The sequence below is a fragment of the Arvicanthis niloticus genome, chromosome 14, assembly GCF_011762505.2.
Source record: "Arvicanthis niloticus isolate mArvNil1 chromosome 14, mArvNil1.pat.X, whole genome shotgun sequence".
Classification (NCBI taxonomy): Eukaryota; Metazoa; Chordata; class Mammalia; order Rodentia; family Muridae; genus Arvicanthis; species Arvicanthis niloticus.
In genome coordinates, this window is record NC_047671.1 from 75698440 (window position 1) to 75725870 (window position 27431).

The following is a 27431-nucleotide window of genomic DNA, read 5'->3' on the forward strand; positions in this document are numbered from 1 at the left end:
AAGAAAAGTGGGGAGATAATGTTTTTTCTTAGCTTCTCTTGACTCCCTTAAAAAGGTATACTGGCTTTCTTGACTGTCAAAGAAAGAGCACTAAGCTCCACCTCCCTCTCCTGCCAGGAAGCCACTGCAGCTCCTGCTCTGCATACCAACCAGGCTGTGTGGGGTCCTGCAAAACAGATTCCTGCCATTCTAGGTGCTGGTCTGTGCCCTAGTGTCTCCCAGAAGCAGGCACAAAAGAGCCGATAGAGTTATCTCACAGTCCATCGGGTAAGCATGGGTGTACTCTCTCAGCTTTGGGGAAGACCTAAGACCCACTTCCATTTTTGTCCACATTTGTATTTTCCCTTCAGAGATGGCTTTCTGATTCTATCTACTGTCTGGGTCACAGTCTTCATGGGGAGGGTTTAAAAGTATAGAATTGCAAAGTGCAGCGAAGCAGGCCTGATGTAGCACTTGGGAGCTGAGGGCAGAAGACTGCACGTTCCAGGCCAGTGCAGGTCACATGTGTAATGAGATTCCACTCAGACCCAGCTGTTCCTATGCCTATTTGAGACTATCTGGCCTCTCTGTCCATCACCTCAGCCCCTGGGTAAAACTCTTCAGATACCTGGAGTCTTACTTTAGTGCCTGGAGACTACCTCAGACCAGAAACATACTTGCCCCATGGTACAGCAGCTTCCTGTGATATGCTGCTGACATGATGGCTTCTTTGTCTCTAGCAAACTGAAGGTCCCTCACAGGTGGGTATTTACAGGTTCTCCACTTTTTCTCCAGAAGAAGTAAGGCAAGATTTGAGAAAAGGGTTGGTAGAATTTAGTTCTCTCTTATCCTGTAGAAGATGGACATTCTGGGATCCTCTGTGCAGCACACTTGGGCTTTCTGTGTATGAGAGATCTATAACCTTGGAGTGTACAAGTTGGACCCAAATCACATTTGGGTCAGAAGCCTGATCAAGGCTAGAACTGCCCCAGTCCTCAGAAATATGTCTGTGTGAACACTGACCATTTGGAGAGGCTCTGGGACATGTTATCCTTCCTCTTAGTATCTGAAGATAGCACCTTGGTCTGAAGTGCTCTATTTGACAGCACAGTGACTATCCATCACTGCTTCCCTACTGGGAACAGGCAACTAGCACAAGGAGCCTAGGCTCCCGAGAAGATGGTGTCGGGTAGGCATAAGGTCCTTAAGGGAAAGTTGTAGGAAACTAGGCCAGCATGACAACATGGGAAAGCAAGCACACAATGCTGTCCGCAAGTCCCACACTCACTTGTAATCAACAGGCGTCCCATCCAGCCACTTCCACTCGCTTTCCTGCTCCAAGTCTGTGAGGCCGATCCAGTGGCTCTCTCTCCCCACTGTCTGCTTTTTTATCCATTGCTGAAAAGGAAGCAGAAGGTGTTTTTAGCCCACATAAAAGAGCTCTTGTTTAATAAAACTGACAAAAGACATTTCTCACTAGTTTTAAGGGTCTTAGCTGTCCACTTTGTATTGCATTTGTGTTTTGGGCACTGTTTCACTATGGCTATGTTTAACAAGTAATAGTAAGGTTCTTCTTCAGACCCCTAAGAATGAGTGGTGTGGGCCCTGCTTCCTGGCAGCCGCCTATCCGTGAGCCTCTGCCACACTGTGCACTTGTGTGGCCACGCCCCTGACTGCTGTTTTTCCTATGCTTCCTGCATGTTACTATAAACCAGATTTCAGGGCTGTGTCTGGTAGAGATGGTTAGTGAGTGGGAGGACATGAGCATTGTTGTCAGTCAGGTTTCAGCTTTGCTTTTACCCTTTGCCCTGTGAGAAAAAGTCATTTAAACCTTGTAGCCTCAGAGTAACTTATCTGTGAAATGGGAAAACTGAAAGCAGTGGTACATGGCTGTACTCCCAGTCCCTGGGGAGTGGATGCAGGGAAATCACCACAGGCTCTAGGCCAGCCTAGTTTACACAGTAAATTCCAGACCAGGTAGGATTACATAGCTAGGCTTTGTCTAAAAACAGAACAGAACAGAACAGAACAGAACAGAACAGAACAGAACAGAACAGAACAGAACAGAGGGAAGGATGGCAATTATAAGGTTTATATTGCAGGATTGCTGTGAGGTATTACAAAAAGGCCTTGCACACGACAGAGGCTTAATAAAGGGTCACTATCATTCTCACACATCATTCTCACACATGGGCCCTTACCACCCCCTTTTGAACCAACAAGTCTGGTTTGTGGTGCTCCACCCCAAACTACTCATGCCTCTCTGTCTCTTCATGTTTCTAGTGGGAGCCCCCCCCCCCGCCCCCACGTCTGTTGTGCTGCAATTCTCCAAAAAGCCACCAGATGGAGCTATATATCTGTGGGCCTAAGAAGCATGGCCATTCATTCATATCCTCTCATACCCGGAAACTGCAGCCTTCCTTGTTTAAGAGACCATGACTTTTTGATCTCTTTGACTCCCCCAAAGGCATGCAATTTCCAAGTATAACTTATCTCTAAATTATAGTTTTCTCCAACCAAATGTGCAGCTGACATACCATACCTGTTCCTCTCTTGAGTTTATGAAAACAAGATGGGAAGATTTGTCTTCACAGAAAAGCTTAGCATCTTCAAAAATTTCTTTCTCCACCGAAAAATAGTAGCATTTATCTGTGAAGTTCTTCCAGCGAGGCGGACACCCTAGGAATGTAAAGTTTTTAAATGTTGACTTAAAAAACACAGAAAGCACGCTGCACTTCCTCAGCTGTGCTTAAGATACCAAAGTGACAGCCTTGCACCACTTGCATGCCAGTGGAGTGTCCCTGAGCAGAACCTGGACAGATGTTCACAGATGTGGACTGCACAGTGCACAACAGTGAACACACACAGTGTAGAAAGCTGTGAATGGGTTGGGTTGGCTTTATGATGATAGGCAGGAGAATGTGGCGTGGGCTCTGACTTTCACTGTCAGTCTCTGATCAGCTGGCGCTCATAAAAAGTGCACTTCAGAGCCAAAGCTCGGCTCCTGAACCAGCATGAGCTGGTTCCTAACTAGTATAGAGTTTTGAGAAAGGCTTAATGGTCAAGAGACAGAGAGGCACCACCGCAGCTTCTTAAGCAAAACCAGAATGTGGACTCTGTCACAGAAACCCCATCTGTATGCTGGTGGAGTTAACTGATGGAATGGTCTGTTTCTAAGGAGAAAGAAGAAAGATGAGGAAGGATGGTGAGAGAGCAGCCAGTGCAGGGTATCTTGAAGGAAGGATATGGGGTGCAGGTGTCTTCTGAAGGCATGGCCATCTAAATGAATAGAGACGTGATAATGTTTGAGCAGGAACATAGGGTCCTGAGTGACAGCACTTAGACACCCAGAGGGACACACAGGGTCCCCGCTGTTAAGTATCATTAGGAGACTTTTGGAGGTTGGTTTAGCCAAGGCTACACACTGCCTTATTTCTCCACAATTCTGGCTGAAAAAGACAATTTGGACTTACCGTTGACCTCTGATGCTGGGGTTGGTTCATTCTGCAGAGCCAATGGCTCCATTGCTCCTGAAGGGCCTGGGGGGCCAGGTGGTCCCTTGGGCCCAGGCATTCCTGGTACCCCTGGCAAGCCTGGTAGTCCCCGAGGTCCAGGTACTCCAGGCTCACCCACAGTACCCTGTAGTCCTTGGAAGCCAGGAGGACCCTGAGGGCCAGGGAGTCCATCCTTGCCTGGTGGACCTGGTGGTCCTGGCTCCCCACTAGGCCCTTGAGGGCCAGGCTTCCCTGGGGAACCACGGGATCCTTTGGGACCCTGTGAGCCTTTGGATCCTTTGCTGCCACGCTCTCCAGGAGGGCCAACTGGTCCAGTTGTGCCTCTCTCACCCGTAGGGCCAGGTGGACCAGGCTCCCCCTTCTCTCCTTTCTGACCCTTGTTGCCAGTTGGACCAGGTGGTCCCTGAGATCCTCTGTCACCTTTTGGACCTCTGGGGCCAGGAGGACCTAAAACATAAAAATATACATATATATGTATATATACATATATATATGAATATATACATAACACACACATACATAAGAAGTCATTTGTGAGTATGTAGCCTACAATTTAAAAAACCAGCACAAAAATATAGGCATTAAGAGTGTTTACTATCTTTAATGCATTGTTGGCTTCAAGGAATAAGACAGATTGAGAAGCAGCTCACCCAGTATCTTCCTCTGGTCTCCATGTGTGTGCCTAGCTATGCACTCGCCACACATGTAAATACACCACACACTTGTACCACCCACATGCGTACAAAAACAAAAAGATCCAGACACAGAGGGAGGCCCAGATGAAGACACAAGAAGGAGATGGCCATCTGCAATCCAAGGAGAGAGACCTTGGAAGAAACCAACCTTGCCAAGACCTTGGCTCCTAGACTCGAGAGCTTTAAGGAAAGAAATTCTGTTGTTTCAGCTGGTTTAAATCTGTGCAAAACAATACAATGATGTGCTGGTTTATTTTTCTTTTTAATAACCCTACTCTTCCTGTGCACAGTGTTTAGAATGAAGCTCAGTGGTGTTCACTGATGGGAACCGTGCTGAAACAGACACCAGTGTTTGTCTCCAACAGAAAAGCTCTGCAGTTCCCCTTCTGTCTCCATGTATTTAGTCTTTGTCTGGCTTGCTGAGGTCATGGAGACATCACCTTGCCTGGCAGTTTTATTTAGGATTGTTTATCAGATGCATGAGCCTCACTGTCAAAAGCCCTGCACCTTAATATATCGACATTCCACATCGAGAGACATCAGAAGGAAGAGGTTTCCAGGTAATGGTGACCTGCCTTGTGGTATCTTATTCTAAGAGATAACTCTTGTCAACCTATGTGTTAGGTGGATCCTGGATCCAGCTATGAAATGGCTGTGAGAGACCCGTCTTTCTTGACTCTTAAATGACATTTAAGAGTAAGTCCATTGGTCTTATCTGAAATCTGAGTTTTCTTCTCTTTAATATGAGGGAGTCCATTAGCCAACCCATGTCATCAAGAGACAAATGGGAAGACCTCCTCCTACTATATGTAATCTCCTTAAAGTAAGTTGGTGGCTGTGTCACTGCAAAATGGTGCCCTAGAGGCTTAGAGTAGGGAAGGTAGCTTTGAAGAGTGTATTATTATGCAAAGGTCTATGAAACAGGCACATAAAATGATAACTTCTTAACTGTGTGTTTCACTTAGAGTATATATTAGACCTCAGAAAATCCACCAAGTGAAGATCTGTTAGAAAATCCAATCACTTTAGTAATTCTTGATCCTTACTTTCTAATCATTCAGCCAAATAATTAGTTTCTCAGCTCCTCACACTAGGTGTTGATGTTTTCCTGAAAGCTTCTGGAAATGAATTTATATGCAAGAAGGAACAGTGGCTTTTCAGGGCTTGCCTTTCAGCTCAGTTAGACTTCTTTCTGCAACCCTCTCCAGGCTCCAAATTCACACAGCTTCCCCATTGCAGACCTAAATTGATCTTGAGGTAGCAGCTTTTTTTTTTTTTTTTCTGTTTATTATTTGAGTAGGATCTAGATGATCCTTATTCCCCAACTGGAAACAGCGAATACCCTCAGCGAGTGTACATAAAGACACCGAGGCTTGTTTGACGGAGGGCATTAAACATGGGTTCCAAAGTCAGCACAAAACACCAGCAGATGCTAGTTTCTAAATCATACAATGAAAAGGAATAGGCATAGCAGTGTGGTTCAGGTTTATATCTTTAATTAAAATCTAACTTTCAATGGCTTCTCAGCTAGGTTAGTATAAACCCAAGTCTTTTCTTGTAAGGCATTGCACTTATTCAATGTACCCAGTTTCACAGTAAGATCAAGCTTAACATCTGTAATTATGCATAAACTGGCAGGCCCATCATATTGCTGGCTCACTCACAGCTACCTTGCAAAAACCACCTAAAACCAGGTACTCCACCAAGATGCTGGGATCCATGGATAATAGGATTCATATGATGTACTTTGCTCACTAAAAAAATCAGATGTGTACATTTCTTATTTCTTAAAAAATTGAGGAACCAAAGCCATTTTAAAAGCCAGCATTGGACACGGAATGTTTTCCTCTAGAACTCAAGATTCTAGTGTCACTGGTTAGCCTCTGGATTAGCTCAGGACTTCTGGTCTTACTTGAGTCTTTTCTTGGGTGGCTGTTGAAGTAAAAGCGAAATGGAAGGAGGGGCTGGGAAGATGGTGCACTGGGGAAAGGTGCTAGCTGTGCAAGCCTGACCCCTGAAGCTCATGTAAAACGGCAGCTGCAGGGGCTTGCAGTTACAGTCACAGTGCTCATGCAGAGAGGTCAGTGGCAGAGAGGCAGGCACATCACCCAAAGACTCACTAACATGCTAGTCAAGTATGGTGCAGCAGCAGAAACAAGAAAAAAACCTGCTTCAATAGGATGGAAAGCAAGAGCAGCCTTCTTAAAGTTATTCTTTGACCTCTTCCTCATGTAAGCTGTGCCACATGTGTGCCTGTATGCACACACACACACACACACACACACAATACACACACACACACATACACACACACACACCACACACACACAATACACACACACCACACACACACACACAATACACACACACACACACACACACACACACCACACACACACAATACACACACACCACACATACACACACAATATACACACACACATACACACACAATACACATACACACATACACACACACCACACACACACACACCACACACACACACACACACACACACACACACACACACCACACATACAAATGAATGAACAAATAAATTAAAATTTGTTGCATATTCCTACCTCCTAACCCCACACATAAAATGAGAATGTATTGTGTATATGTGTTCAACAACTTGAATTTAGAGTCAAGCATGCTTTGTCATAGAGTCAAGAGGCACATGACTGCTCATTGAGAAGTGCGACTGAGATTTGCTTTCAGAATGACTGAAATGTCATTAGATGTCAAAGCTGAGTGAGTAGTTCTCTGACTTGAGATTCTGAATTACCAGGGTCCCCATGTAGCTTAAAAAGTTGTTACAGGCTCCCAAAATGCACCCAAACAACCAAAGCAGGATTCTGGGTAGCCCCACATTTGCAGTGTCACGGTGTGGCTCCCAGATGTCAGAGATGTAGGGAACTTTAAGATGCTGAATTCTCAGATGTTAGACTTTTCATCACTGTCCCTTCTTGGCTTTGTCATATGACTTTGAGAAGTTCTTTCCCTCCTAGATCCTACTTGAGAAAGTTTTAAACATGTTTTCCAACAAAACTTCTATGTGACATAAAGTAGAGATATGGCCTAAGTTTTGTCTGACTTCCAAGTTCTTGGAGGTATGATGTCAAGAACTTTGAATTATAGTACCTGGGAGGCTGAAGTAGAATACTGCTATGAATTTGAGGCAGCTCAGGCTACACATTTACTCTAGTTCATCCTGGGATACAGTATAAAATTCTGTAACAACAACAACAACAACAACAACAACAACAACAACCAACAACAGACAGGGTAGAAATAAAAAAGATACAATATAAGGCAGTTTTTACCTCATTAAAAAAACTACTTTGACTGGAATTAATGAAACTCATTAATCAGCCAAGTGTTAACTTTCTGTTACTATAACAAAATACCTTAAGAGGAAATATTTATGTTAATTCATTGTTTTGGAGCTTTTGGTCCATGGCATGACATCTTGCTTTTGAGTCTGTGACACCAAAGTATCAATCATATCAAGCCTGGGAATACCTGGTGGAATAAAACTATTACCTTATGGCTAAGATTAGAAAAGAAACTGGCATCCTGCAATCCTTTCAAGGTCAAGGGTAAGTCCCCACTGAACCAGGCCCTACCTCTTCAACATTCTAGTACTTCCCAATAACAGCAAGCCAGGTTTCCTCCCCTAGAAAAGGAGAATGCTAATATTTTCCACCTTAAGGAGTTGTAATGATGAAAGTAGACCATTTATTTTAGAGCCCAGAAGCATGACCTGCATGTTGCACATTAATAACTGAGCTAAAAATGATGGATGTTAACAGTACCTGAGTGTGACTCACCTCCAAGTAAGGCTCCAGAAGCCAGTAGGAATGACTCAGGCTCAAGGCCACCTTAACCCTGTGTGTTGTAAGACTGTCCTCTGTATGCACATGACACTCTGTTTTGTCTCCAATGCATTGTGCTAGCTACAGGGAAATCCACACTCACACAGGTGCTTTCTAACTCAAGCCAGGCATCTCACTCCATACTTGCTCTTAACTCAAAAGCACTCTCAAAAGTCTGCAAGAAACACACAGATGAGGGCTCCTGAAGGAAGAACTCAGTACTCAAATGCTGTCTCACTCCATATGCATGAAACATTCTTATTCTCTAAGAATGGCTAAGAGGAAAATATCAAACTATACAGAGGGCTGAAATGCTATGTGTAGGACTCAGCCTGTAGAGGAGCAGTTCTGGACAAAGCAGGAACTGCCAGCACAGCAGTGTGCATTCGGCTCCTTAATAAAAGTCTTGGTTGATGGATGTACAGACGACTGTTGCCGGAGGTCAGCATACGACTCCCTATGTAATTCTTGTTTGCCTTATTTTAGTTTTTTGATATAAAGCTTTCACATACCCTAAGCTGGCCTTGAACTCATAGTCCTGCTTCCTTGGCCTCCTATGCTATCGGTGTGTATGACTTTGTTTTCTGCATCTTGATGAGGATGCTGGAATTACAGGTGTGCATCTTGGTGAGGATGCCTCTGGTAGCTGCCAGAACATGGACTCATTAAATGCACATTAACAAGACTTTCTTGGATAATACCACAGTATTTTGAATCTCACAGAGGCAGGGCTCTCGTAAAACCACATACACCAACATCAGTCTATCCTGATTTATCAGCTTCTTCACAGTTAAGGAGGGTGGAATGGGGTAGGATGAGCATCTGTAGGAAGCACTGGTGTCCAGAATGGGGGTGCTTTCTCAACCTCTCATTACCTTGAAATATCTGCTTGGGACAGCTGTTCTGGAGGCAACTGAAAATAGCTATTTAGGTGAGCTTCACTCAAGAGGCTGAGACAGAAGGATTAGACTTTGAGACTTGCCTGAGTTATTCAGTTAGATCCGGTCTCTCCCAAAAGAATGGGGGTCTGCTGGGTCTTGTCTATGACTAAGCAAGATCTTAACAGATCTGTTCTATCGGGATAACATCTTGCTACAATTCCTGGCTCTCAGGTTCTGGGTGATTCTATCATCTTTACTTACTGTATATTTTGTGTTACTGACAAAACTGTTGAAAATGATTCTGCCATCTTCTACCTGAAATCTGTCCTTCATGTCCACAGGTGTTTTTTATTGTTGACCATTCAACTAATGTGGTAGAGACTCCTTAAAGTGACCTCCAGTGATACATGTGTGACTTTCTCTTGAATCTGAAACCTGGGACTTACTTCTAACCAACAGTACATGGTAAGGGTGATGGAAAGTAATTTTTTAATAGGTCATGCCATTCATGCTCCACCTTAGCAGATTAGACAGAGATAGGCTTCTTGTTAGCTTTGCAGAAACTGAGATTGTGATATGGCTGCCTGACCAAGAATTGAGGGTATTCATTCCTCAGATGACAACCCTTAGGTTCAAGACAATGAATTATGCCAAGAGTCTGAAGCAGCATAGAAACATGGAAATATACATTTCCCAGAACAATTTCTGATGAACCTGAAATTCCTTGGGGAACTGGCAGCATGGGAAGTCCTCAAACAGATGACCCAACTGCATTGCATTAGGACTGTGACTGGCAGAAACTGTGTTTGGTTTTACCTTATCTAGGTATGTATTCAAAACAAACAAACAAACAAACAAACAATCCGTTACCATCAATGTATTCACCCAACTGTGTTGCAAGCCTCCTAATTTTTTTACATTGTTCCTAACATGATCAATGTCCAATGCCTCGGTGAAATGCAGACATGTTGTTTTGATTTTCCAAGTTTGACTACTCTAACAACCTGGTTGCTGTAAGGAAATAAGAAATATGCCTCCCATTTATTGAACTTGTGACAGTAACTTTCTTAAAAGCTCACAAATTCTTTCTCTAATTCCGTCTTCAACTTTTTTTAGGCTTGAAAGCAAATCCTCCACTAAAATACAGTATGTAAAGTCTACCTTTTATTCCCTTTTTGAAAGCCAAGAATTACTTGTCCCCTAACTTCAGAGACTTTAAAATTCTTTTAGGTTGAGCTACCAAAAGTTGAGCATCCATCTGGGCATCTTCGTGTGCCCTGGATAGAGAAGCGTAGCATCTATCTGGGCATCTTCGTATGCCCTGGATAGAGAAGCATAGCATCCAGTTGTTCTTGGACCTTCAAACCTATGATGGCAGTTTATTGTTGGAAATAAATTTGAATCCAAGCCACAGGTACCCTGGATGACAGCAAAACTCATTTTCTATGCCAGTTACTCTGTTTCCATCTCCTGTGAACTCACACCGAGCTCCCAATATGCCTGTCTCTGCCTCTCTACTGCTGGGATTACAAGCATCTGAATATTTATTTATTTTTCCTTGAGAAGGGTCTGGCTTTGTAGCCTAGGCTGACTTTGAATTTAAGAATGTTCCTTCCCGAGCCTCTCAAGTACTGGGATTATGGATGATCAGCAGTGCTAAGAGCGTGCCTACTGAGGTGAAGTTACAAAGTGGTTTCCATTTTTCTCTCTTTTTGGATCACTTACTTTGGAGGCAGCTAGCTTCCCTGTTGTGACAACACTAAGGAAACTCACTTGGTGATGACCTGAGGTTCCTGCTGAGGGCCATGTGAATAAGTCATGTTAGATGCATGTCCCACACCTATCAAGCCTTTAGACGATGGTAGCCCTGGCTAACATCTTAACTGTAACCACACAGAAACACACACACAAATGCGTGGACACACACACAGACAAACACCCACACAGACAAACACCCACACAGACATACAGACAGACACACAGACTCACACAGATTCATATGTACACACACATAGACACACATTGATGTACACAGACATAGACACACACATAAACACACAGACACATGCACACATGCACTTGGGTTTTAAGTTCCCAATCCATAAAACCTAGTATATTATACATATTTGTTTTAAATTCCCATATTTTAGAATAATTTGTTAGACAAGCAATCGTTACAAATCCAAATACGGAGTTTACACTTACCTTGTAGAATGGTAAAGTTCTTGATGAGCTGACCATGCTTGGAGTCAACCAACTTCATCTCTTCCATAACCACTGATAAGTTGGCCACTTCAGTGTCTAACCTTGACCTCATCATGTCTTGCTGCATCCTGAGAGAAACAGAATCCAATCGGATGTTGACTAGTGTGTTATTCAAGGAGGTCAGGTCATCCGTGTGTCTGGTCAAGGTGTCTGTGCAAGTGGTCCTAACGTCGTTCAGATTGCTGGTCAGTGTCCGCAGGTGATGGGCTGTGTAGCTGATGTTGCTAATGATGTTCACAATATCTGTCTCAAAGACCTGGAAGCGTTCCTCAAGTTGGCTGAACTTGACAGCTGTCCTATTTTCTGTATCCTTGTGTAAGTCCTGAAGGTCTTTCAGGCTCTGTTCATTGGCCTGTGAGATAGTGGTAATGTTGTCCATCTGACCTGTGAATGAGCTGAGCTGGCTATTCATATCCTCCAGAGTGTCATTGTTGGCTTTGGCCAGGGCAGAGTTGTTGGCAGCCAATGTCTGCAAGCTCTGTACTTTCTCCTTTAGCCAATCGGTGTCCTTCTTGGCTTGAAGGAAAACCTGCTGCAGATTTTGGAAGTCATTCTTAATTCGCTGGATAGCCAGGCTTGTGTCATCCACAGACCGTTGCAGATTCGTGATAAGGTTCCTCTGCTGAACCTGGGTCAGGTTCAGGTTGTTGAGGTTCATGATAACAATGTTCTGAGAATACATTTGGCTCTGCAGATTGCCCTGGAGCACACTAGTATCTTGTTGCAGATTTGTGACATAACCATTATATGCCTGGAGAGTTTTGTTGACAGTAGTGATGAGGAAAGAATTATTCTGCAGAGTTTCCTTCAGTTGACTCTGCCTATCAACCAATGAGTCTCCATTTGCTTGCAACTTCTCCAGTGTATCTTTGTTCTTGCTGGTTTTTTCTGTGATCTCTTGAAGTTGTTGACGGAGATCCAGAATATCTGATCTGAAGGTAGAAAGCTCGGAGTTGGTGCTTAGAGCTTTCTTCCCAGCTTGGTCCCCTGGAAGAAGAGATGCTTGTTACTTAGACTGGTAGTACAGATGCTCAGGCAAGGCCAGATTCCCAGATATGGGCCAGAGAGATGGCTCAGTGGGTAAAGGCATTTCCTGTCAGACCTAACAAAATGAGTTCAATTCTTGAACCTACACAGTGGAGGAAGAGAACAGACTCTTATAACTCATTTGTTCTCTAACCTCTACATGCATGCGGTGGCATGTGTATGCCTCCTTAACCAACCAAACAAGTAAATGTAATTTTAAGTAAAGATCTCATATACTTCACTAGGAGCACTGTATTTTAGATGTAAAGTTTGTGGTACATGCAGGCTAGACTTTATTACTAAGAATCTGTATCTATTTGAAATGGGGCCTGTAGTGTCCAGCATAGGACTTACAAACTTGGGTGGATACTTTTTTCAAAGACATAGGGGGATTTCCCAGATGCTAGGATACCAGGCAGGGTATACTTATAAGAAATCAACCTTCCAGATTTACCAAAATTCAATTTTTTTTACTGTCAATAAAAATGACGAACTCGGATTAAAACTAGTGAAATTTATCCTAAAAAATTTTGCAATGCAAATTCTTTGGCTCAGTGGATATTTAATAATTTGAATGCTAGAAATTACTAGCAATTTTCAAGAGCAGAATAATACTTATAAAGCTTTATACATCATTTTAACTGAAGTTTATTCTCTTAATAATTGAAAACAAACATCAAGAAACCAAACAGGCAGGGGCTGAAGACATAGCTCAGTGGATGACAGCACTGGCTGCTCTTCCAGAGGATTTGGGTTCAATCTCCAGCACCCACATGGCAGCTCACAACTGTCTGTAACTCCAATTCCAGAGGATCCAAACCCTTTCACAGACATACATGCGGGCAAAACACCAATGCACATAAAATAAAATAAGTGAATCATTTAAAAAACAAAGAAACAGAACAGGCTACAATCTTTTTTATTAAAAGTGAACTCTGCTGGGTATAGGTTAATACCAGGTTTCTAGAGGCAGGACTTGATGGTTCTGTTCAGTCAAGAGTGGGGAGCAGATTTTATATGGTACATAAACTTTTAAGGTGGGAGTCCTTACTTTTAAAAAATGGAAGTATTACAATGAAAAGTCAAGGAAAGATGCAGCACATAACAACAGAAACCCTAAATGCATCACCATTCTGAAAAGCTGTCACTGCTCACACGGGGACTCCCTCCACTCAATGGTTCACTCTTGCTGCAGTTTACCTAATTTCTTCAGGTCACTTTCCACAGCTGTGAGCTTGTTGTCATAAGTCTGGCGAGATGTCTCCATGCCATCTGTGACATTGTCCATTTTCTCTACAACTAAGATTTGGGAAAAGAAAACATTAGTTGGCTTATCTGCTCACACTGGTGTCTCAGTTCCAAGACAAGATAATTTCATTATAAAAGAAAGCAGATTTGAAATACAAAGCTGAGATCAAATATAGAGGAAGCTGTTCTTTAGAAAAAAAAAAAAAAACTGGTCAAAGTCCAGTGATACAACTTACTTGTCAGAAAACCACATATCTGTAACTGTTCTTTTGACTTTGTAGTATCATGGAAGCTTTAGAAAGTATCTGGATTAACTTTTAATGCACTGATGTCCTCTGGCACGCGTCACTTCCTCTGTCAGTTTCTCCATGTGGAGACATACAACTCTGTCATTATTCACAAAGTTCTAAGACTTTTTAGCTCCTCAGCAGTCCTCACTCTACTGGCAAGGAACTGGCTTAGCTGGGTCTGGTGGCACATTCTTCTAACCTAGCACTTGGAAGTCAGAGACAGGTGGGTCTCTGTGAGTTGGAGGCCAGCAGAATAACTTGACTCAAATGAATACACAAAGATGTCCGAGAAGGCATGAAGGTCAAGACTGTCAATCACTCTTTGCTATTATGAGTTCCTTCAATAGAGGAATGGATACAAAAAATGTGGTACATGTACACAATGTACTCAGCTACTAAAATAATGAATTTGAGAAATTCTTAGGTAAATGGATGGAACTAGAAATATCATCCTGAGTGAGGTAACCCAATCACAAAAGAACACACATAGAAGCAGGAGGAGGGGGAATGGGATAGAAGGTTCCTGGGTAGTGGTGAGGAATATGGTAAGGGGATAAAATCTGAAATGTAAATATAATATCCAATAAAAAAAGAGTTCTACCCCTAGCCCTAAAATCTATTTTCATTAATCAATGACAAATAAACTTATAACTTGTTAATTCCCATGTCTAAATGATGATTCAGTGATTTAAAACAGTGTTTTTTAAAACAACAAACCATTTTCTTGATTCTATAGCAGGGTAGTGATGCAGCTAAACAAGGCTTCACTTCTGAGCTGTTCTCTGTGGTCAGGACTTCATGTTGGTTTCTAAGTGACTAATAGGCTATTTCTCTACAAGTGTCTTCCATGACACCTATCCTCCAGCAGCCTGGCATCCAATAGAGGCCTGGCTGTAATGCATTCATGTGTGTGGGGGATGTAAGTTTATTTGTTTTAGAGATGACATCTCACTATGTCGCCTAGACTTAACACCAATTAAGCTGTACCTTGCAGAATTCCCTAAGATAGTCCTGCTCCTTATTCCAGAACCTACACACCACGCTGCCACAGCTTGTTTCCTAAGATTATTTAGAGGTCCCTAACTTATGATGGAATTATGTCTGATAAACCCACTTTTAATGGAAAGTATCCTAAGTAAACAATTCAGTTACTTCCTGCCTCAGCTGTCATAGCAGAACCATGTGCATGGGTCAGGTTATAAGTGTCTTTGTCATCAACAAGGTTCTTTTGAATGACTTTATAAAAAGAATTTTTAGAAACATGAATATTTTGTATATTATTTGCAAGATCAATGACCCACGGTTTACTGCCTATCATGTGTTTTATCCACGCGTGACTCTATGGGGTGATTTTCCCGGATCCTTTCAAGAAGCAGATTCTATGTGACCCAACAATGAACTTGGTCCCTGGATTCTGGAACTGACCCTGGAGAAGCCCACACTGTTTTCCATCGAGGGTTTAGTCTGGCCTCCGTGAACTCCTTGAAGTGCCCTCACTGCTCTTCCTCATCCGAGCTTTGCTATGAGCTCTTCGCACCTACAGTCCTCATCCCTGGTTTGTTTCTTCTTTTTAAATCGATTTAAGTCATGGAGGAGCATAATACACATCACTAGCAGGGAAAAAACAAGATCCGAACCATGGTTTGTATAGTGTGCCCTGCCTGACACTGTTATGAGCTGATAAACTAGGGAAAGTTGAGGACTATCTGCAGATATATCTCTAGCTCTTACCTCATTGTATGGTACTTAATAAGTAGTTATTATGCCATTTATTTTAAAAAGCGAGAATTTGCTGAGGTTTAGGAAACCTCGCTGAGCTATAGGTTACTATAGGTTACAGAGGTCAACATATAAGTCAATTAGCCAGGGAGGCTTCAGCATTGGCACGGTTATGACACTTGTTGAATTATTACTATTGTCTTTTAAATTTCCACACAGGAGCTGGAGAGACAAGTCAGTGGTTAGGACTGAATACTGTTCCTGCAGGGGACCAGAATTCAGATCTCGGCAACCATATTAAATGGCTCACAACTGCCTCTAACTCCAGATCCAGGGCATCTGACACCCTTTTCTGGTCTCCATTGGTATTGCACACATATGTACATACCCACCCCTCATCTATATATACTCATAACTTAAAACAAAAAATTACTACATGGATACAGAGGTCCAGTTCCAACTTGGACCTTGGGGCTGTGTGACAAGCATACATGCTCTTGAATCCTTGGAAATTTTGTAGAACAAAATATCTTTTATGCATTTACCAAAGCTAAATAAAAGTGTTTACAAGCTTAAACTCAGTTTTTACTCTCAGATAAAAACATATGCCTTATTCTGTCCTCAAACCACACACAGAATTTCAAGTCTTGCTTCCTTCCTGAATGCCAAAGAAATCTGAAATATGCTGACAGTCGGAAACTTTCCATCCTCTCTAATTTTTCTTCCATTTTAGTTTATAAAAACACATAACTGGTGTGGACACATAATTCAAGTATGCTTAGGATAAAGGGAATAATACTCTCACTTAAAAAGAAGAAGAGGAAGAGGAAGAAAAGGAAGAGGAAGAAGAAGAAGAAGAAGAAGAAGAAGAAGAAGAAGAAGAAGAAGAAGAAGAAGAAGAAGAAGAAGAAGAAGAAAGCAACTGCTAGTTTATTTCCATGAGGAAAGGAAATGCTGTGTCCTGCCCACAAGTGTTAATAAAGCAACCCCATGTGTGTCTGTGTTTAAAAATATCTCCCTGGTATAAAGCTGTAAACTGCTAGGCTGCGACTCTGGCAGTGTACAAGTGCATAAAACCCCAGGCTGACAGGAATCAAGAACTAAAACTTCAGTAGCACACAGCATCCTCCTTAGTTTCTTTCTAATTTACAGCACAAAATTTCAACCAGGAGCATAATGGCTGCAGTTCATGTCTTATCCTAGAAATTCTAAGTGTATAAAGACCTGTTTCTACATCATATTCTGACAACCAAAACAAAGAGGAAGTACAGAAGGGGTGCCAGCATTTTGGCTGTCCATGGGGCCCCTCAATTGAAAACTGTTTCTGGTGTGGAAAACATCAGTGGCAGTTCAGTCAGTACGCCTGAAGACCAGCCGTCTTCATGTGCCCACTGCACACTCCCCAGCAGCTGCATGGGAATACCTTTACACTTTGCTACTATCCCTCGGTCTGGACACTAACCTCCTCCTTACTTATTCTGTTAACATTCATTTCTTAAGGTCTACCGCATGGCATTAAGTTTTGTCTCTCTCTTGAGTCTGAAACACATCAACTGCATCTTGGAATAACAATAACAATAGCCTCTTTGCTTTTATGATATGAAATAATAAGCACAATCCCTAGCTTGGGCTACACGTGCTGCACCATCACTGCAGTTAGCTCTTATTACTCCTGTCTTATAGAAAAGGAAACTGAGTTTTAGAAATAGTCAAAAAACATCCCAGAATAACACAGATATAAGGGTCTAAAAGAGACATCAGGCTAGGAGATGAATCTCTAAAATCCACGTCTTCTTTGACTCTACACAAATTTTTCTTTAATATTTCTTTCTTCAATCTAATTTCCCTTAATAAAGGAGAATCCCTACAGGGGGTATCAATCATGGCTTCATTCTATTTTCTTTAAAGTTATCATCCACAGATGTTTATTATGGATCTGGCATGGTGCTAAGTATTAAAGATAAGTATTAAAGACAGGCCGTGGCTCCTCCTTAAGTCTGGGAACAAGATCAGAGCACAGAGCTCCCACGTGCTGCTTCAAAATGCTTGTGTCATACTGACAAATCAAGGTGCAGGGAGAGAAAGGCTCTCTTTCAACAGTTCCTAGGAATTCTAGTATCAGCAATTACACAACCTTGGAACTCATCAAAGACATTTCTACCATTAACACTAAGGATTCATTACTGAGAAACACAAAGTCTGGGGGGAGGGGTCATCATCCCAAACTCTCAAGGGCCCTATGGCATGCTTTGATGTGTCTGTGCCTCACTCTTGTCCTCACTATGCCAGTAAAGTTTAGCAGCGAGGTGTCAGACAGACAATGATCAGGAACTTTGAGGCAATGGAGACATGATGATTGAGATTTGTGTCTTTCTTCTAAGCATTTTAAGAAGGGCCTGCTGGGCAGGGTAATAGAATAGAATTTTCATGGTTAGCGAACGCTCTGGGAGGAGTGTGACTTACTGAAGCACTTACGACATAATGCCCTTTATGTAGGCTCACTGACTAATGAGTCTAAGATGGAGGATGTATCAGATTGCAACTGTCCAAAACCATGTGTCCGAAACTTCCGAGGCTCATGGTCATACCCATTGTACAGACTGCATCTGAGTGACTAAGTTACACTCCAGCTTGTTTGGCAAATTCTCTAGATGAAACTTCATTAAATCCTAACAAATAGATACAAAAGTAAAATGAAAGGAGAAGCAAAGAACAGTTTTGAGGAAAACTGCAGAAACAGCCTTTGCCAATCCTGATTAAAGGAGTTTTGTTTCCTTTCATCCTCTTCAGAGAGACACTTTCTTGGATGACTTTTACTGCATATTTTTCTTCTTTTATTTAACGGAGAGGTACTTTTCTAGCCATCAAAGTGGGGCTCTTCGAGGGGAGGACTGGGGCTTATCTTTCTGCCTCCTATAACACTGGGGTCACCAGAGTCTTATCAGCAAGAAAAGGAATCACTGCCTGTAAAGGGAAAGTGCATCTGGAGAATGTCAACTTTGAGTTCACTAAGCTGGCATTGGTGATCACAAGTATATATTGCATTATCTTCTTCTTTTTGTCAGCAGAAGCCAGAGGAATGGAGGGAAAGGGTGTCAAGATGTCATCTGATCCCCACATCTCTTCTTCCTTCACCCTGGTAAGATTATATCCACACAGCAGGCCAAACTGATCTCCAGAATGTTAGGTGTCTGGGTAGTGCTTTGAAGAACAGCAATCCCCTATACAGATTGTCTCAGCAATGCCTAGGTATCTATTCTTTATCTTCATAGAAACCAGCTCCAATCTTCCGTCTGTCCATCCATTCATCTATCCACCCTCTCATGTGGCTAACTTTCCTGGGTACCTAATAAGTAAACCCTGAGTTGTAGGTACTAGTTAGAGATTTCATAAATAAAAGACAGTTTTTGTAAAATCCGTAGTTTGGGTGTTAAGCCAAACAAGCCAGACACACTAGCCATGATATATATGGTTTAACAGGGCCTGAAGTGAAGAAGGTCACAAGGGGAACAAATAGGAGGCTCCACTCAGGAGCTTCTAGTGAGACATGCATCTGAGACATGAGAGGTAAGGAGAAGTCATTTAGGTCCACAGGGTCCGCAGGACAGTGATCCAGCACATGGGTATGATAGAGCTATTCTAATATGGTGGAGAGGTAGGGTAAGAAGGCAACAAGTCTGGAAGCTTTGGAGGAAAATCACCTCTACTTTAATCAGACATGATAGGCCTGACATTTTATTAAGCAGATGGAAGTGGTGCTGCTGCCTGTTAAGTTCAATCTCTATAGGGCAGTGTTTTTATGGATGTTCATAAACAATAGTGACAGAACATGCTGTAGAAAAAGGCAGAAGGGTCCATCCCTGGCTGGGTGAGCCATGTCCCTGGACAGCCTGAGTCCTCTCCTCTGTCAGAAGCGCTTCCCTCAGTGATGACTGCAGTTTTCTTCAGAACCTCTTAGAGACAGATAAGACAAAAAACAAATAGAGGATGAGGGGACAGCTGGGAAAAGTGAGAAAAAACAACAAAGAGGGGTAAATATTCTGAACACATAAAGGGTTGTTGTGATTATGAGGTGAATCAAAACTGTTCCATCCACAGCTAAGATCTCAGTATACAAAGATGGAGTTTGTGAGGTTCATGAATCTTAGACCAGAATATTATAAATAGAAGAAGTGCCTAGCCCTGCAGACACTTGATGTGCTATTGTGGGGAGATACTCAAGAGGACCTCCACTCTCTCAGAGGAGGAGAGAGGGGGTTGGAGAGGGGCTGTGGGAAGGGGCCTAAGAAGGGGGGACAGCGATTGGGATGTACAGTGAATAATAATAAAAAAACAATGAAACAAACAAACAAGCAGACAAAAAAGGAACACAAAATATAGTACAATAAAAAGCAAAAAGCAAAACAACAAAAATATCATAATAATATTTGCATTGAACATACACCAATTATTTTTGGCATTATTTTCTAAATGTAGTACAGCAACTGTCTACATAGCATTCTCTTATATTAGGTATTATAAGTCATCTAGAAGTGACATAACATATGTGGGAGGATGTATACAGGTTAATGTGCAAGCCCTGCACTAAGGAATAATAGCATCCCAACATTTTGAGACTCTTGGAGGGATTAAGAGACTTAAAACTAATTCTCTATAGATATCAAGGTCAACTGTACAGCATACTTCCAAAGATACTTTTCTGTGTTTAAATTTCACATCTCCTTGCTATCTGGAGTGAGAAAAAAAAAAGAGTGCTTACCTTTATATCCCAAAATGGCTACTGTGATGGTCAGTAAGGCACACAAAACATATAATAATATAATCGAAAACTTCAGTGCCCAGTTATTTTTACATTTGGTACATTGTGTTCCCTCCTGAATACCTGTAAAAAAAGTCAGAATTTAATGCTATTAAATAAAAACATCATTTCAAACAGTATTTTTGGTAAAGCATATCTTGGATATTTTTCTTGATACTGTTAGGGCATATCCTGACAAAGAATCGAGGTAAGGAAGAAAAGGTTTAGTTTGGCTTGAAGCTCAGGGCACCTCCATCATGGTACTGAGCCACAGAGGCAGCTGGTCCCACTGCATCCAGGTCAGATGCAGATAGCAACGAATGCTCATACTCAGCTCACTCTCTCCTGTTTACTCACTCCAGGATGCCTGTCTAGGCAGCCATCATCTGCCTTGGGGCCAGGTCTTCCCATCTCAATGAATTTAATCAGTACAGTCTCTCACAGGCATGCCTGGAGGTTAAGTGATCTCATACAAGATGTTCCTGGAAGCTTGTCTCCTGGATGATTCCAGGTTGAAAATTAACACTAACCACGACAATGATTTTGATTTAAATACCATTAAGTAACAAGAGTTTTACCATATGTCTTCCTAATACCATGAAAATATTTTGAAATTAAAATCATCACTGCAGCAATTCAGTCCATCAATATTACATCATGTTGTCATAGTTACAACTTCAAATAACACTCCACTATAATAATCAAGCATTTTTTTCTTTTTACTTATTTTTCTTTCATACTGTACATCTCGAACACAGGCTCCCCTCTCTCTACTCCTCCCAGTTTACCCCTCCCACCTCTCCTCTTCCCTAGATTCACCTTCATTTCCCTCCAGAAAAGAGCACTCTTCCTAGAGATATCAACTAAACATGATATAAAAAGATGCAGTAAAACTGGGCACAAACCCTATTATCAAGGCTGGATGAGACAACCTAGTAGGAGGAAAAAGGTCCCCGAAGCAGGCAAGAATCAGAGACACTCCTGCTCCTACTGTTAGGAGTCCCACAAACACCCTACACTAAACAACCACAGCATGTATGCAGAGGACCTAATGTAGACCCACACAAGCTCCACGATTGTCCCCCCAGTCTCTGTGAGCCCTTATGAGTCCTGCTAAGTTGATTCTGTGGGGTGTGTTCTCTTGGTGTTGGTGTCCTTGACCCCTCTGGCTTCTATAATCCTTTCTCCCTTGCTTCCACAGGATTCCCCAAGCTCCCCTAATGTATGGGTATGAGTCTCTGCATCTGATCCATCACCTGCAGGAGGAAGCCTCTCTGACAACTGATAATCAACCATTTTTAAAATTACATATTATGTGTATGGTCATGCATGTGCTACTTTGTGTGTGGAGGTCTGCAGCCAATAGCTTGTAGGAGATGGTTCTCTCTGCCTGCCATGTGGGTCCTGGGGACCACACTCAGGTAACTAGGCTAGGCAGTGAGTGCCTTTACCTGCTAAGCCACTTAGCTGGACTTATAACGATAATTTGTTAATAAACATTTCTATTATACAAAAATACTTAAAACAACCATTTTTTTTTTTTGTTTCCATGTTACTTCAAACAACAGTTAAAAACCAGATTCGGGCCTTAATGCTTATTGTGGAAGTGTGTTAAATTGTTCTCTTTGTTTTTCAAAGGTTAAATTTGACTCTTGGCTGTTAAAACTGACAATAACATAATATCAAACCAATATTTACACGCTAGAAATGAGCATTCTACAAAGTAGTCCCTTTTACCACTCCCTACAAAAACCTCTGGTTTATTTACATGCCATTGATTGTAATAAACTAGAATCTATAGAAAAAAAAACCATAGTGTTATCATCAAATGTTCAATATAAAAATATTTTCTGCATCACAGGAATATAAAACAAGCGGTAAGTCTTAGTTGAGTTACCACAATATTCTGAATAGCCACTACAGGAAAAAAATGGAATTCTTTTTATGAAAACAAAATTATAAAAAATTTTAATGAAATGAGGTACATTTTCATTGCTTATAGTTCAACTCTGAAAAAAAGCCCAGTTTATATGGATGAACCAGCACTCATGCTCCAAGAGACTCTAGAAACTAACCCAGGGAGAGCTAACTTTCCATTTGACTGATCAGAAATGCAGAAGACAAAGACTGGGGGTGTTTTAATGTGAAACTCACATTGCACCAAGGAGGGTCATGGCATCAGGACAGTCCTCATTTGACTAAGCTGCTTCCCTGCCTGTTGTACTCATAGCATCTCACAGGACGGACAGAACAAACAGCACTGATCTAGAACTACGTTCATAACTTCTGATGGTAGTCATGAAGCTGCCGTCAAAGCCTCTTTTTGGTTTGTCGTTCTAGGTCTCTCCAGTGAAAGAGACTGCGTAGGTGGTTAAACTAAAAAATATCATGAATGTGTCTCTTCTACTTATTCTTCAATTGACAAGTCCCCACTGATCTTCCTATCGGGTATTTTCTTCACCATCATTATCACCTACTTTCCTAGTATTCAGTGGATTGCAATGATTGATAATGATCAAGTTCTGTGAGAAGTCCTTTATGGGGAACATATGGAGCCCATAGAAAAGGTGCAAGGAGGTCTAGTGGAGAGAGCATAGGTGCCATCTTACATACACCACAGCCAGGGTTCTGACTTGAGTCAGCCTCTCCAAACCTCCATCTCTGCTCTACACCACGATCTCTGCTCTGCTCATCCTGTTTCCACTGCCACTGTCTTAGTCTAAGACTTTCCTTTCCATTCCCACTGGAACCCAGCCTCACCCTCTGCTAAAAATATTGCTGTCCTCATGACCTTTGTCAAGAAGGAGAAGACAAAAACAACTTTTAATGCCTCACCCTTAATTAAAAGATGAACAAGCAAATGAACACAAACACATAGAAACTCCCAGCTCAAAGTGTCTGTAATCTATGTTGAGAAAGAACACATTGTTTTTGGTGGCAAATGCAAGATAGGAGAATAGACAGGCAGATGTTGGACCAATCTCCTGCAGAAAGATAAGATGCTGCTGAGGCTTCACAAGGTCTCACTCTCTTGGGTTTTGAGGCTTCAGGGTGACTTCTTACCCTCTACAAGAAGGCTCTTGGAAGATTTGGTTGGAGAGATTATGATAAACAACAGAATCTGGGAGCTTCAGGGTAGTATGAAGATCATCTAGACAAGTGTCACTGTGTTACTGATAGGAAAACGAGGCCCAGGGAGGTGAATGGATATCAGAAGACAAGTGTCTGAACTTTATCTCGTACATCTGTCCCTCTTGTCCTCTGTGTGATAGCACTGGGATGCCATGGGACATCTTTACATGTGGGATGCACAAAGATCTGCTTCCAGACAGCATGCCACAGGCCCACATTCCAAAGAACAGGGGCACTTCCTGGCAATGTGCACTTCTCACAGCTGACCAGCATTAATCAAGATCAGGTGGCATGGCCTGGCCTCCCTTTCCACTTAACACACGTTCTCTGGCTTGTTTTTTTCTCCCTCAGGAGACTTATTTTTAATAAGAACTTTGTTTTATCTTTCCTTCTCTACCCTCCCCTGGGACGACATCTGGCTAAACATATGGATGCCTACTACAAAGGCCCGGCAGGTTCCTGGAGCTGGGAGACCTCTTCTTCCTTGAACCTAGATAGTCACAAAAAACCAAACATTTGAGAAAGATATCCCCCTGTTACCAGCCTTTGTAGTGTTTGTTTACTTAGCATTACTTTCCAGAGACTAGGGACTTTGTTCCCATGGGGGCCAGGGGAGGTGGAGGAAGAGCAGCAGGACCAATCTGCAGAATGCTGTGCATCAGAGATTTCAGTTCAAAGTGGAGCAACATCGCCCCTTACCACCAAGAGATCTAGCTTCTTGAAAAACCTGCCCCAAACAGCACATTTGTAGTGCAGCTGGCTGCGGGCAGAGAGGGCCTTTGGGGTCCATGCTTTCCCACTGGCTCTCCTCTAGAGCTACCTCCACTCCAGTCCATTTTTTGGCTCATGGTTCCAATGCATTTTGCAGTGTTTAAGTCTTTATTATTCAAAAACCTTTGAGGGCCCCATGAAGCCAGAATCAGTCTGCCAGTCTGGTGAACTTGAACAGCCTATTGAAGTTAAGGAAAAACTGACAATTTGGTCTTCAGTGTCTATCTATACTTAAAAGTTCTCTCTGTTGTCCTGTTTCCAATAACACATGTTTTAAGTAAGAATGGGATGGGATGGGGCAACCAACCAGGGCATGGTTAGCTGGTTGCAGGAATAACTGACATGCCCCAAGAATGCCAGTACAGAGGGCCAGAGGAATTCATCAGTAAAAAGAATTCCTTTTGGCTGTGGTTCTCCATAAAGAGCCCTCCCAAGTGTTGTGGTCCAGGCTCCAACTCAGTGTGTTTTTCCAATCTTTTTGAGAAGGAAAAAAAAAAAAAAAAAGCGCATTCTCTTTCTTATTGTGTTTGCCTGCCTGCCATGTGTATCTCCAAAGATGAGTGTGTTCATTAAATGGGAACCACACTGATTGAGCCTCTTCCTCAGTAGGTAGAGGTTGCACTGGGGGCACAGTGGAACGATCTAGGCCACTTTAATTCCCTCAAGTGTCTTTTGTTGGGTAGCATCATCATCAAGACCATGTGGCCAAAAAGAAGCATCACAAAGTTGGTAAATTGCAAAATCCCAAAGACCACAGTTTTGATCTGAGATTTAAAGTGAACTTTTCATGTGGTTTTTCCATAGTTACTAATCTATTGCGTGGTGGCATATATTCCCATAAGCCTAGGAGAATGACTTGGTTCTAACAGTAAAAACCGATGAGTCAAATAAATACCTACACATAATTATAATTGTCCTCCACAGGAACAAAACAAGAGTTAACATCCTGGCTAGCTGCTCAAATGTTATGAAATCACAAAAGGTTACATGCCCGAACCTTTCATTCCACAAACAGTTAGCTTGTCCTCATTACACAGGTCATTTTGTTATATGATACAATATGGACTTTGTTAGTATAATTCTTTTTATTATTAGGTGATTTTGTTTTCCAAATGTAAATCCCAGTGATGGACACCTTAGCATGCCAAGTTTCCCTGTGACATGAGAAATCACAAAAATGGATTCAGGACAAGAAGTGACAATGATGTCACTTTCTGTACAAACAAGTAGTGCTTCTCTCAGCAATTCTATTCATGAACAGTTATCCAAATCAGAAAAAACAATTAGCTAGAAGATAGCTTTATGAGCAAACCCTTCCATATTTATTACGAATTTTCTGTAATAGTCTATGTGTTTACCAATAGTATAGTTTATTTCTATTTATTTTTTCATATACATAAAAAAGAAGAGCAGTGGCTCTGGTTTGGCTTTAAATTTTTAAAGAGTAAGTATTATTTGTTTAAGATTTATAATTTATACCCTGCTTTAATTTCTTTTTAAATAAAGAATTGCCATAGGAAAAAGCAGATGTAATGGTCCCACTCAGAATATAGAGTATCTGACAGAAGGGACAGTGTCTCAAAACAACACCATTATTTTCTCTTTGTGGTTTTTATATAATAAGAATTCTTTATCAGATGAGCTGTCCACAAATGCTTTCAATTCTGAGCAGAAGATTCTGCTGGCTGCCGAGGTCATCTCTTCCATATGCTCTCCTAGCTGGTCTCCTCCCTCCTGGCTGCATTCCTGGCTGTTTCATTCTTCAGCACAGAGTGAATGGACGATGGATTCCAGCAGTCCTGACAGCTTCACTATTTGGCATTGCTATGCAGTGTCCTTCTGTGCCGAAGCTCTGAATCTTTGCATGGAAAGAACTCTGCTGATCAAGCTCCAACTTGGGCCATGAGACCCTGCCACACAATTAAGACAGATACACACCATGCACATACTTGGAGAGAGGTTGGCAGACATTTTCTTGCAAACATAAACAGGAATTGCTAAGAATGATTGCTATTTCTGGGGATGCAATATGGACCAAACTCTCCCTCCTTGCTGCTTGCAATTCCTCTAATGACCCCAGAGAGCAGGAGTCCCACCCACACTTTACAGACTTTAGAAAATTGGATGGTCAAACAAGTTGTTTTTCAAACTATGTCAAAGAGCTAGGACTTAGGGCACAGCTCTGTCACACATTCTTCAAGCTTATTTACTTCTAGGGGGAAAAAGCCTAATTAGCAAATTACAGGGAGCTGGTGGGTTAAACATGCATGACAAGCATCCTATCAGAATAAAGCAGCACAGAACATTTTATGTGTTGAGAGAGAAGCTTTGTCAGATATGAACACTAAAACTTAGTCCCCATTAACTACGACGCATCCCAGGGGCTTTTGCAGGCTGTAATTCTTTCTTGCTATGTTGACATACTGAGCAGCAAGCAAGACAATTCCATCCTAAATAAATGTTCATTGTTCCATGAAAGACCAAGATCAGTTATGAAGGTCTATGGTTAAGAGGCTTGTTGACCCTTTATATAGGATAGTCATGTCCTCCTACCCCAGGGAAGGCAGTATTCTGTGAAAAGGGTGGAGTGGGAGGAGAAGGTAACTGTGATTTTCAGGCAAACTATGAGGCATGTAGAGGCCTCCAGAAGCTTAACCTGGAAACCAGAGAAGTCAGTTGCCTCTAGAAGGTTTTCTTTCTAAAACTAAGTACACTGGTCTCAAAGACCAGCGTCCAATGTCCTGAACAAATGCTCGTGGTTCAAGCTTGCAGGAACCAAGCCTACACAGTTAGCAGAAAGGTAAAGTGGGGGGGGGGGGGCAGGTTACTAATGCTGATTAAAAGACAAATTGTGTCTAGCTCCTTAATCTCCTGAAAAACCAAAAACCTAGCTGGAGTACATTGTTAAACAATTTTCTTTTCCCTACAAGAGTCAGGGTACTAGGGAAAGAAAGATGATTTCCTGTCAATTTCCTTCACATTGACTGGAAACAGCTTCCAGATACAGAGATTTCAGAGTTTCCTGTCCTACCTTTGTGTCTGTCCTTGCAAGTGAAGAGTGACAGAATGACCCCCTGGTCCTGGAGGCCAGGGAGTAGGCATCCTGGGACAGGTACATACATTTCAATAATCAGATCCTCAGTGTGCACCTGCCTCCAGCTCAGCTGGGCTGCTCCACCAGAAGCTGGCTCTCTGGTAGAGGTAGAAGTGGCGGTGGGGCTGGGGGAGGAACG

General features: G+C 42.1%; 1 protein-coding gene across 1 annotated transcript in view; it reads right to left on the bottom strand.

The window, feature by feature from the left end:
- Colec12 (collectin subfamily member 12) overlaps positions 1 to 27431 on the bottom strand; it is a 156348-nt gene that overhangs the window by 11076 nt on the left and 117841 nt on the right. The window contains exons 3-8 of the mRNA XM_034518456.2: positions 20257 to 20379; positions 13441 to 13539; positions 11155 to 12201; positions 3453 to 3941; positions 2522 to 2658; positions 1268 to 1377 (exon numbers count right to left, since the gene is read on the bottom strand). Of these exons, the coding sequence (XP_034374347.1) occupies positions 1268 to 1377; positions 2522 to 2658; positions 3453 to 3941; positions 11155 to 12201; positions 13441 to 13539; positions 20257 to 20379 (2005 nt within the window). The remainder of the gene's footprint in view (positions 1 to 1267; positions 1378 to 2521; positions 2659 to 3452; positions 3942 to 11154; positions 12202 to 13440; positions 13540 to 20256; positions 20380 to 27431) is intronic.